The sequence below is a fragment of the Spea bombifrons genome, chromosome 5 (assembly GCF_027358695.1).
Source record: "Spea bombifrons isolate aSpeBom1 chromosome 5, aSpeBom1.2.pri, whole genome shotgun sequence".
Classification (NCBI taxonomy): Eukaryota; Metazoa; Chordata; class Amphibia; order Anura; family Pelobatidae; genus Spea; species Spea bombifrons.
Window position 1 is genome coordinate 10,974,242 of NC_071091.1, and position 13,043 is coordinate 10,987,284.

The following is a 13,043-nucleotide window of genomic DNA, read 5'->3' on the forward strand; positions in this document are numbered from 1 at the left end:
ATAAAAATAATTATATTTATACATAATTATATATTATTATAAAAGCAGATGTTAGGCGTAACAGGGTAATCTTCCTCTTACAGGTTTATTAGTAAAAAAAATATTTTTTTAATTTTTTTATTCATTTGTGTATATGTGTTTTGTATACAGCACTCTGTGAGTGATATCTAAGGGTTAAGATATTCTTTCTCGGTGGCTGGCCATACCCCCCATATACTTGCCAAAACATTTCACAATATGTGCTTGAGTATAACCAGACTCTAAAACCTAGAAAGTATTTGTGAAATGGCATATGTATAATGCAGGGATTAAGGCAGGCCAGTAAATCGAGAGATATTGTGGAACAATTCCAGAGAATACTTAATGAAAATGGAATGTTTTTCTTTAAAAAAAAAAAAAACCCTTCACCGAACTACCCTGCGTTAGGGGGTGTCCACAGGATTGAAGTGAGATAAGGCCGGAGCAGGCATTCTCATACAAACCCAAAACCGACATTAAATAGAAAATCGGTGATTTGTGATTATGTTACAATTATGGTATAAATCAATAATCTTTTTTTTTTTTTTGCATAAGACTCAAAACAAATATACTGTATTTATTACATATAATATTTTTTATTTGGCAACCTGTGGCATGTGTACACATTAGAAAAATAGACCATATTTTGTAAAAAGCAATAGATAATTTGAATTAGCTTTTTTTTTTCTTTTTTTTTTTTTTTTCCGCGGACGTATTTGCCATACAAATAATTTTGTTCCTACGGCATAGAAAACAAAATAGGTCACACCAAGTGCAAAATATCAGTGGCATTTCTGATCAACTAAAAAGCTTACATATCATTTATACACATACTCAATGCAATCGTGTAATGATTATAGATTTCATTAATTTCCTTGTTAAGTAAAAAAATAGTTGTAACAAAAAAAGTTTCAATGATATTGTTTACTTTTATAAATACTACCCATTAACAATATTAATATGAAGCAGCTAGTAAAGGCTAGGGGGCATAGTAGTATTTGTTTTCTACCGACGGACTACAAGTCCTATGATGCTTTGCTACTCCTACTCTCATATTAGGCATTATGACCAACTACATACCATTTCACACAAACGGCAGAGTCGTTATGGAGCGAACCCATCTGCCGGGAAATAAGACTTCAAAGAATAATTCATTTTCCGCCCCGTAAATGTTTATCTAGGATATCTAAATCCGAGATATTAAAGCGTCCACAGCAACAAATACCAGGAGGCATAATTCCTAACACTGCCCTGCTTGCACCTAACCGCTTTTATATGTGACTTTTACATCTAGGTACCGATCAACACAATTTTGTGGCACCGTGAAAGTAATTTACTTGCATAAAGGTTTTCCAGGTTGTTGGGTTCTTGAAATGATCTATTTTTCACGTGGCCGAGTTTAGCGTTCTTGTATCTCCAGCCCACCCCCATCGACCATTCGATGAACGTTGTGTTCTAGGATTAAGTACCAAAGAACAATGGATGTATGCATGTTTTGTGCTGCATAAGGGTGTTAGGTTAATAACGTTAACCCTTTAAAACATGAAATAGCTGATATTAAGGAATATAACAATTCTGACTATTAATATTTGTATTGTGCCAGCGATTTCTACATGGCTACGTACAATAGACAAACAATTCTTGATTAATATAACTCTGAAAAAGACAAAAAAAAACAGGCACTTATAATTGCTGGACAATGCACAGGACAATGACATTCGCGTGTATTAAGAATACATTTCAGGGCTGCGTAGCCTCGAAACACACACCCAGTAAAGCTTATATTTAAAGGATAAATGCAATGCTCAACATGTTTAAAATAATATATGTATGGGATCATCTAATTATGGATTTCATTATTTCACCGGAATTTTCTATGAAATAATGAAATAAATCTGTTGTTTTTAATAAGATGATGTGGTTGATAAGTAAAAGTGCATGTTAAGACATTGGTTCTACGTAAATCATATAAGACATTACTTATTACGAATGTACCCAAAACGAAAGAAAAGTAAAGAGAGGGCCGTTATCTAATGGTGGATAACTAAGAAAGTAATGCAACGCTAAACATATACCTGGAAGATATGGGATAACAGTCTGCTGGAAAGCCAGTACTACTGCGAGCCTGAGAAAAGCTGAGAGGGGCTTCAAGGCAGGACTAGTCAGACTTTATAATATATATATATATAGTCTTACCAGCTGTCTTACTTCCTCACAATGTTAAAGCAATGGGAAGAAAATGGATTACAGTGTTATATCTCATAAAGAAGAGCTGTCCTCGTGGACATCCTCTACTCCTACACTTAGGACCAACAACTAACTCTATATAGAGCATGGATATAGCAGTTTTATTGAATGCAGATGATTAGACACATTTTGGCTTCATGTTATATTTTTGGACATCATTTTGGATTTGTTCACTAAAGCTGGAGGATGCAGTTTTAACTCCCTGCCTTCACTATACTTTATGAAGGGCCAACCATGGGAAGTCCTGCAAGAATTGTGGAGCTGGCCCTGTGTAATGCATATTTACATTGATGAGTTGTCTCTAAAGATATTTTGAACTATGCATTACACAGACCCAAGCAAGCTTTTCTTGTTGCAGAAGCTCACTGGAGTTGATCCTTTATAATGGATGGCCAACTTGATTGACCTGAAACTGCAACTCTGCTGCTCTCTACTCACTTTAGTGAGTAAACCTTGAAGATCATTCATTTCGGTCTTTGCTGGGCTTTGGTTCACCCAGCTCAGGCTCTAAATGTAATGGGGATATAACTAATATCACTAATAGATTTAATCATAGATACATTCCTCTCTCTATTTAATATGTCTTCTCCATACATCTTCACATAAGGGCCTCAGGCTACCTAATCATATAGTAGCGTCACCTATGGGTTTGATCACTAAACAACATCATGGGTGTAATAAGGCTTTTTTTTTTTTTTTTAAATCAAATTGAATTGTAATTCTTTGAGGACTTGTTAGGGTTTAATACCCTAAAATTAAACATGAAAAGGCAAATTGTTTTCTTTATGCTCATCCTATCTGTTGAAGTGTGCTAAAATTGGGTAAGATGTGCAAATTAAAGATCTGAGACAATACTTTGGTTTGCCTTGTGGGACTGACATTTTGTTTTCTTCTACTGAACTACCGACTTTTAGGATCTCTTTTGCTGTGAAGAACGGTGCTAGGGACTGCTTAACCAGATCGAACACAGACATAATATTTGAAGGACATAATATTGCAGGTCCATGCACTATTACATTGATTAAGAAATTTCTATGAAAACCATACGTGGCATGGAACGAACAGGTCTGAACATTAAAAGATATTATGTGACTTGAGATAATGTCATGTTCTTAACAAACTCAGCTCTCGTATCCTTTGTATCTACATAAGTAACGCCAGTGAAAACAGTTGTAACAGTTTGCAGTGCACCATACAAATATTCTGCGCTATATGAAACCGATTACACAAAAATGCGTCATAATATGAAACTCTGTTTCATGTTTTTAGCAAGGTGCGTTATTAAAAAAAAAAAAAACAGTACAACTGCCTTAGATATGTCTGGAATTCATCTAATTGTCTCCTTTGGATAATACATCTGGAATATGCATATATCTGCGGAACGCTGCCTGCTTTTATGCCACACTGGCCGGAAAAAATCTGGTTGCCAGATGAGTGTAACGAAGTTACCCTGCCTAACTATCTGGCACTCCAGAGGTTAATTTTCCTTAACGGTGGGACAAATATAAGCACCCTTGATAAGTTGCTATATGTATCTATATATATATATATATATATATATATATATATATACATACAGTATATATATAGATATATATATATATACATGCATATATAATACACACATATATACATACAGTATATATATAGATATATAGATATATATATATATGTCGAAGCCAGGTATACTTTTTGTGAAGGGATTTAACTGGTGCCACAAAACGTAATCAGACAAGGCAAGTGTTGGCAGGTTTGTGAGTTAGAACTTAAATGTATCTGCTGGGCCATTTTATTACCACATTGTCTCAGTTAATCTTAAAGATCACAGCGCAGCAAGAATATTTTTAGAAGCAGTTATCTCTTTCACATAACAAAGCAGATTTTTTTGGCTCTCCCCTTAGCTCTTAGATGTGTAATAATAACGTGGCTAATTGGTTTTGTGGCTCTGTGCATTCATTGGCTAAAAAGCCTTATTTTCTAGTACGTATTTTTCGTGTCCGTTTGGTTAGAACGCGTTATACGTCGTATTCTTGTTGTGGAAAATTTCAAGGGTTCTGACATGCCTGCTCTCCCTCGAGGTTCCTTCTGTACAGAGAAATTCCGCACATCAAAGCTTGTTTCTCGCGGCAGAATCGCTTGTCAAAAGAAATTTGCTTATTTTGTATACTATTAGTGCCCCCACTCTGTATTGTTGGGAGTATGGATATACCTACAATAGAATTGAATTTATTAAAATACAAAAAAAGGGGTCAAGTTTCTACCCACCCATTGGAAGCCTTTATCATCGCTTGATAAAGACTGCAAGGGTTAATACTTATCACCTTTTTGTACATACTCATTCTGTATTTGTTCAAAGACTAGAAAGTAAGAGTTCTCATCGATAAAATCTAATATTTTTTGAAAAGATGTTTCTCTTATCCAATTAGGTCTATTCATCCTGGCAAGGCAGCTGTTTGGATAACATTCTTCAATCCCTAAAAACTAGTTTTCTTTCAACCATTAAAATATTCTGTCATTCAAAAAGCATTAACGAAGTCCAATTATTACGGAACGTTGCAATCCCGTTTCATGTTTCACCACCTGACTGTAATGCGGCAATGTCTAAAAAAACCCCATTTAACAACAAAGGCATAACAAAAGCAAAATAATGATGATAATTATAATAATCTTAAAGTATTTTTCTAATAGACAAATAATAATCTTCAAAGTCCTATGCAAAGTGTCAGTGTGTATACATTCAGATTATTTAAAGAGTGTTAAATAACTATTTGCCTGCATCGTTAAAGTTGTGCACGGTTCAATGTTACATTCAAAATGTACAACAGAATTGTATCAGGAGTTCCGAAAAACGCTTCTAATGTGAACTGCATTGGTCAAAATTAGGTCAAAATCAAACTAATGTGCTCCAAGTAACTCTGATTTCTTTCTTTCTCGGGGTTATATCTTATATGAGTATATTGTGAATAATGATGTTTTGGCAGTATTAAAGGCAGTATATACACGCCATTAATAACTTTTACAAGAAGCCCCACAATTCTCAGTTGATTTCGCTGATAAAAACTTGGCCTGCGATTCCAGTAACTTCATGTTTCTTGACATCACGTGCGCACGATCCACACACTAAACTCTTTCCACTCTGGCTGGGTCATATGCATCTGCAACATAAAACAGAGAAGTCAGTGAAAATAATCTTACAAAGTCGTTTTTTATTAGAACAAGGACAATTTGTATGCCCAAGCACAATTCTGCACAGAGAAAAAAAAAGAAGCTAACACGGGGACCTGGGAAAGCAGGGCTTCTCCTGGAGACTTTGGGTCAAACCCGTAGAATTCCCAGGTACGGTAATGAGAAGACAAATTATTAAATGGCGAGTCCCGTGGGAGTATTTTATACAGTAATGTAGGCTGCCATCCACAAAAACCTGGTTTATCAACTTAATTGTTCCAATAAACATCTCTTATCTGCAGACCTGGTGGCTGCCATTGTTGTCAGTTACATAGTTACATAAATAGTTAGATAGGCTGGAAAAAGACATGTGTCCATCAAGTTCAGCCTCAGTGATGTGATATTTTGTGTAACATTCACTGCACAATCCCCACACTGAGATGATTCTGTTCCTACACAGACTGTCTGACTAAGTGATTAAAACTGAGTCAGTCTATTGTTTCCCACAAGCAGTATGATAAGGAGTCGGGGTGTTGTCTGGTAGATTAGAAGACAACAGAGCTAGAACACATTCAAATGATTAATATGAAGTTTCTTGGAAACATTATTTTATGCAAAAACTAGAACTGTTTTTTTTTTTTTAAGAAAACCGCACAATAGTTTTGAAAACATAATTTAAATCTGATAAATGTAATAAAAAGATCCGAGTTCCTCTTTAAATATCGTATTGAGTTAACCTTATGATCCAAGAGCTCGGAACTAAAAAGAGGAGGATAATCTGTAGTCTGTCTATAACAGTTTAAGTGCTGATCACAATGGGGACTCGCAGTTTGCTCTTTATTCTGAGATTCCATTCCTATCAATCAGAGCCATTCCAGGCTCACTTCGGGTGACTACAGCAGCCGTGCTGTAAAGTAAATATGTAAAGTATTCCCTGGGAATGCTGGTAAACCAGTACGACCTGACTGGGGGGGGCAACTAGGAAATGTTTGCCAGCCGTGGCAGATTATACATTTAGAGGGTAATCCCTGGTACGATAATGGATCCATCTGCTGCACTGCCTCAAGTCAGATCAAGGTAGGCCTGCAAATATTAGTGATATGGGTTTGGTCTATACAACAGTGTTAAAAAAAGAAAAAAAAATCATTACTTTTTACATGGTTGGAAATGTTCTGTTTTTTAGGCTGCATTTTTAACTTAATATTCTATATCCATATTTTGCAGTGAAGGCCATGACATGAATTACACCAATTCATAGAGTATATATAATAAGATAGCTTCCTCATTACATAGTTAAAAACACACAAGTAAAAATAGCATGGGAGATTTCATGTTTCTTACCAGCAAATGGCAGATGTAAAGTTTCCCTGCTCTTTGTGTTGATTAATAAACTTTCGTCAAGAGATATAACCCGTTTATAAATGGAACCCGCTGAAAATTTATGCGGACCCGGATCCTGTTGTCTGTGCAAGTGCTTGTCGTCATCTATTTCATCGCCTGAATCTGTGCTTTTAATGCTTAGTCTTCGTATTCGCGATACCGAGTCAACTTCCTTCATTCGAGCCAGGCGATCCACAGCCGTGCGAACCGGTGTGGAAGCAAGCTTTCCTTGTAAAGTTTCAATCATTTTCGATGTGTTCCTCAATCTTTTCTCAGCACTTCGGGAAACATTCGTTTCACTATTTGGAGAACAAACCAAAGGTGCCCGGTGGCTTTGATCAAGGTTTACTAATTTCTGTGTGGCTCCTTCTGCGTCTGAAGTGGAATGAAGGCCATTGTTTGAAATTCCTGGGGTTTTGCTTGTAGAAAAGGATATTTCACTGACTTTATCTGTGTCTTTTACCTCTTTGGAGACCAGAATTTCTGGACTTTGAGTTTCAGAACTCTCAGTAGAGACTAAACTGTCATCCGCCACCTCAATTCCCAGAATTCTGGCGGCTCTTTCAAAAAGCGATTCATTCTCGGGGATTTCCACACCCTGATGCTCTTCGTGAAGCTCTCCATTATGGTTTGTACTGGCAAAATGTTTGGTCAAATCCGGAACAGAAAGACCATGACTTTTATCGGCAAGAGAGAGCTTCTTTAATGTATTATCATCAATTTGGCCAAATCTGGTGGAGGTCATTTTCTCGACATCCACAGTCGGTCTTTCAATGCAATTTTTGTTTTCTCTGAAATGGTATAAATTTGTTACAGCAAATTTATCATGGTCTGCTTGAGTTGAATGTGTTTTGATTTTCTTTTCAGATTGGTCCACATGGGTTATAACAAAGTTATTTGTATGTGTGATGTTACCACTTCTTTTGTGTTTGATGTGTATTTCTGTCTTTAAGCATTCGTCTAACGACTTTCCCGACTTACTTCTGAAATCTTTTATTTTGGCACATTTTTGTAATATAGCCCCAGACTCTTTATTATCATGTATTGACCTTTCTGTGCCTCGACTTTCCGATTTACTGTTATCTTGAATCTCGAACAATGGAATCTCTTGTATTTCTATCACATGCTGATGGAGATTTACCATTCCATTCTTGGGCGCATTGGTTGTTGTAGACAATTCCATCGGAACACCTTTGACTTGCTCCTTTGCTACATTCTTGTCACCATCACACGTACGTTCTTGTTCTTGAAATTCTTTATTTAAACTTTCCAGTTCACTTATTGCATCCCAGGGTCGGCGACTAACTGGTTTTAAAAGAAACTGACCAAAAACTTCTTTTTTATTGCAAGGATTTCCATCCTCTAGCTCATTCTTACCACATGCCATGTTTCCTTTTTCATTTGTAATCTCGTTAGAAAATGGAAGCCTTTGGCATGCCTCTGTTTTATTTACATTTGTCATTAATGAAGATGTCCTTGAAAATGCACTGTTGCTGGAAGGATTGAGACTCATTTGGCCTTTCATACTAAACATGCTGAGTCTGCCATTTTCTGTAGGAAGCTTTGAGTCGACCGGCCCAGTAACACAGTGAGATTTGGAGCATTTATCGTGCAACTCGTTTGTTTTTGAACTATCGGAACGTGGTGAATTTTGTATATCTGTAAACACAGTTTGAGTTTGCTGATCCTTGTACTGATCACCTGGCCAGGAACCAGAATACACAAGTTCTCGATGTTTCCTCTGCTCTACAGATCTGAGGTCACTCGTTTGTTTATTTTCCTCTGTTTTGGGCTGTGCTTGTTTTAGTAGCTCTATATTATTGTTCATGCTTCCTGTAAGTGTTTGTAGCTCTAAGTCACTGGAAGACGCACTTAAAAGCGTTTGCTCATGCAGACCCTCGTTGGTGTGTTTTAACATGTTCATCCTGACTGTGCTGTCTGTGAAATCTTTGTTTTTCTTAGACATTTCTGGGGCATTTGAATCTGATTTTACCGGAATAGAGACCAAGCAAAATATTGTTTCATTTAGCCTTCTCTTTGAACTCTTTCTGTTCTGGAGATAGGCCTCAGGCTCAAACTTTCTCACTTTTGTTACAGTTTCACATGCACTGTCCGAGTGTGTCTTTTTTAGTGAAAGCTTGTGATTAGGTTCATGCTCGTCTGGTAAGCTACATGCTGTGGACCCTTCTCTATGTTCAGGCAACGAATAACATATCTGATCAGGGATTGAAATGTGCAACCATTGTTTGTGCTTGATACCTTCTCTTTTTACATTATTATGTCCCGCATTTTTGGAATTCGTAAAGGCACTGACTCTGTCTCTTTTCTGAAAACTGGTTTCCTGATTTTTAGATTCTCTTAATTCCATGCGCTTTTTACTACACTCTTGCTTTTCTGTATCTTGCCCACCTGCAAAATGCTTTATACGAGGGTCTTCAAAAGAAATATACTGTACAGATTCTCTACAATTGTCCGCATGCCCGTGTTTGGCCAGTTTATTGTAAGGAACGAAATTTCCTGGGTAGCTTATAGGTGCTTTATTACTCGTGCTGGTTTTCTCCACCAGGTGATTTGGGCGACAGTGGTTGGCAGTGGTAGGCACTTTATTCAAATATTGATTAGTAGCATGTTGAAGAGGTGGAGACTTGTAAGACGGGGGTGGTATGTAAATTGGCGGTTCAAGACCTGACTCTTGAAAACAACTGTCCTGGGGTGAGTCAAGAGAGCTGGAAAGGGATGGGCGATCATCTTTTTGATTATCCGGACTTCCATTGGATTCAGCTGCCCCCCACGTTTGCTGGTGAAGTTCGTACGAAGGAGGTTTCAATGGTCTACTGTACTTGGGCTTTGAGAACGAACTACGTCTACAGTCAGGATTTACTATGCATTTGTCTTCCTTCTTTTGAGAACTGTCACTAGCGACGGAGTGGACTTCTAGGCGCCTTACACTGTCGGGTGAAAGAACTTTTGGCAACGACTGTGATTTTAACTTATTAGCACGCCCAAGAACATTGTCTCCAAGTGAACATGAGATGAATTCTTGTAATGTTTTTTCACTGTGTCCATCTGACAAATCTCTCTCATTTATTTTCAAATCTTTCGTTGTGTTTTTGTTTACATTTTCTGGCTGCTCCTCAAGTGTCTTTTTCCATTTCTTATGGACAGCATTGTTCCCTGTGTTCTCCATGTTTTGAAGGATACCGCTATAACTTTCTTTTGCATTTCTGTCTATGTTACTGCACTCCTGTTGTCCTTCAGAATCAGGTGAGGATATTATTTTGCCTCCTGCCACTCCATCATCTCTGTATCCTAATAACACACTGAAGTCCTGGCCTCTTCTTCTCCAGTACTGAACATCTTTATCAGTCTTCGTCCAATAAGACCTTTCCATTTGAGTTTTGCCGGGGATCCTACAACAAAAATAACATGTTAAAATAAAGTCTTCCAGAAATGGGAAGTGTATCACTATAACACAAACAGTGCTATAGGAAACAAATTGCCCCAATAAGATGTGATTCAAGTTTTTTTTTTTTTTTATAATTCTTTTGCTTCAATGTTTATAAAATGTAAAAAAAAAACAAACCCTGACTGATTGAGACACATTGCCGCCCTTTAAACAATGGTTAAAATTATGTTATAGATATATAAAAAAACCTATTATAAGGCTATCAGGACCTTAGTTTTATAACATATCATAAAAGAGGCAGCTTTCATCATGGCATCAGTCTTAAAGGGCTGCTTATGTTGGGAAAGTGAATAATTGAAGCTTTAGAAACTAAACTAAAACTTTTGGCCGATCTACGAGGATATAGACCTAAGGGATTATATTAATAACGACTGAAACTAATTAAAAAGAGAGAGATCATCTTAAAATATGTCATATCCATAGTTCTGCCTTATCACAAGATGGCGGGACATGTAAAGTTACGTGGCCTTGCCCTCAGATTCCTCAGAACTAAACTCTTGTCTCGCCTCTAATCACGCTCCCAACCAAAGTGTCTGGTTTTGGGCACCTTGAATATTGGAGGGTACAGCTATGAAAGAAATACATGACTGAGAATTCAGTGTATAATGGGTATGGACACAAGAGTAAGCAGGCCCATTTACCACTTTGGAAACTATTAAATATAATCACACCTACACTATTTACACTGTTAGAAAAGATAAGAAGGTTAGCAGAAGGATGTGCCATATCGTAGAAGGATGTGCAAGGGCAGCGTACATCCTCCAAACTGAGCACATAAGAGGACTGGCTGTGTTATCTTAAAAATTGGAGAGAAATCTGCGGCTAAGGAAAACATTTCTCCTCCTGCATGTGCAAGAAATGAAGTGTGCTCATTAAGGAAGGTAGGGTTAGGTTGGGGGCTGAGGTCCGCAGGTGTGTGGATTCTGATACACAAAATAATGATCAATGCTACAGGAAGATGTCCTGGGATATTTTCAGTAAGCTTAAGTTCTAGTAATGGCCGGGTTTCACAGACAGTGGGTTATTATACAGTATTTGGTGACAGTATAATATCAGGCACCATTGTAAAGAAGGGGAAGTGGAGGATAATATGGGTAAGGAGCACAATGCTCTCAGGATACTGTTCTGATTATTTTGATTACCTGTATACTTATTATTGATGTCGATAGTGTTTTATATGTTTACAAAATTCAAAGGTGCACTCCACAGTGAGTAACATTAATTATGCACTTTATGATGTTTACAAAATTAATAGGTGCACTCTATAGAGAGTAACATACAACTATACTTGAATGACTCAGCACTTTATGATTTTTTGATGGTTTACATGCACTTGAGACACTTTATATATATATATCACCATATTTCGTCCATATGCTCTGATTAGTTTCCTAGAAACCTCTGTTGTCTATATTATGAAATATCCTATATGTTTTTTATTAATATGTTTTTGTATAATAAAATAATATATTTTAATATAAGGGCTTGCGTAGAACTCTTTTCATACAAGGTATACAAGTTTACATCAGTTTCCCTGTTTTGAGGATGAGATCCCTATACATACTACAATATTTATAACATCATGTTATTTGTGAAAAGTGTGGTTGGATTCTTTTGTGTTATACCATTGTAAAGAAGATGATTATCAATAATCGTAAACAGAGCCTAGGCTGAGATACCTGGCACGCAGCGTTGGACCTTTAAAAATGAAGTACAAGAAGCTATCACAGTCTGTAATAACTCGTAATGTTCCCCCACCAACATTATTCCATCTTGGTACGTCACAAGAGTTCAAGATGAACTTCAATGCTTGTTTACTTTTCAGCACACATTTATATTGTATTTGAGTGTAAATTACATTCAGACACTAATTCTATTAGTTTAAAAAATAAAACATAAATTAATAAATTTAAACCTAGTCTCCATTTCTTGATTAAATATTTCAAGAACTCTTTTTACATGGCCTACCTTACTTACTGATCATCCAGTGTGGACGTAAGGTATATTTATGTATTACTTTTACAAACTATTGTATCTAATGTGATTTTTTTTTTTTAAATAAAAATAATTTATTATCAAAACTCCCACATCGGAATTATTAAATGTTAAAAAATAATTTAGGTTTAGTGTCCAGAAATGAGCCATTCACCATTTCACTTCACATCTCTGCCACCAGCAAAATTACAACTGACAAAAATTGGATTTGACACAAATAGGACATGCATGTGTGCGGATTTTTTTTTCTGCATGTTAAAAGTGCATGATGGTTAATACTTCACAAATGGTTTTGATTCTTTAGATGATTTCAATGATGTTTTGGCTACTTCTGTACATACTTCAAAATTCTACACTGTTTAACATATCTGTAAATTACCTTTCCAATGCAGACTAAATAAACCATCATTTGCTTTTACATTTTTAAATGTAATGGGCATGAATGAAATGTTGGTGATCGAAGGTTCAGTGTGGCCCCAAGCACATTGCGTGCGTGTGTGGGTTTCTTGAGTTGGGGTGGTTTATGACCCCGGTTCAAATGGGAAACCAAAGCAACTAAAGAGTATCTTCCCTCCCCATGTTTATAGAGGGTACATCAAGCTTGGTTCAGAAACCTAGTTAAACACATTTGATGATGCTGTGAATGAACTTGGGGAGCACAGACTGCATATTTTAGAGCGCATGCTGTGCTCTGGGCTCTGTTAATCAATTATGTATAATGGGTCAAATTCAATGACCTGTCCAAATTCCAGACTAATAGGAAAAAAGAACA

General features: G+C 36.6%; 1 protein-coding gene across 2 annotated transcripts in view; it reads right to left on the reverse strand.

Moving 5' to 3' along the window:
- Window positions 1-4,750: 4,750 nt before the first annotated feature.
- JCAD (junctional cadherin 5 associated) overlaps window positions 4,751-13,043 on the reverse strand; it is a 30,682-nt gene continuing 22,389 nt past the window's right edge. For both annotated transcript variants that reach the window (XM_053466208.1, XM_053466207.1), the window contains 2 exons: window positions 6,772-10,220; window positions 4,751-5,420 (listed from right to left, as the gene is read on the reverse strand). In XM_053466208.1, coding sequence (XP_053322183.1) covers window positions 5,386-5,420; window positions 6,772-10,220 — 3,484 coding nt within the window. In that variant the 3' untranslated portion in view covers window positions 4,751-5,385. The remainder of the gene's footprint in view (window positions 5,421-6,771; window positions 10,221-13,043) is intronic.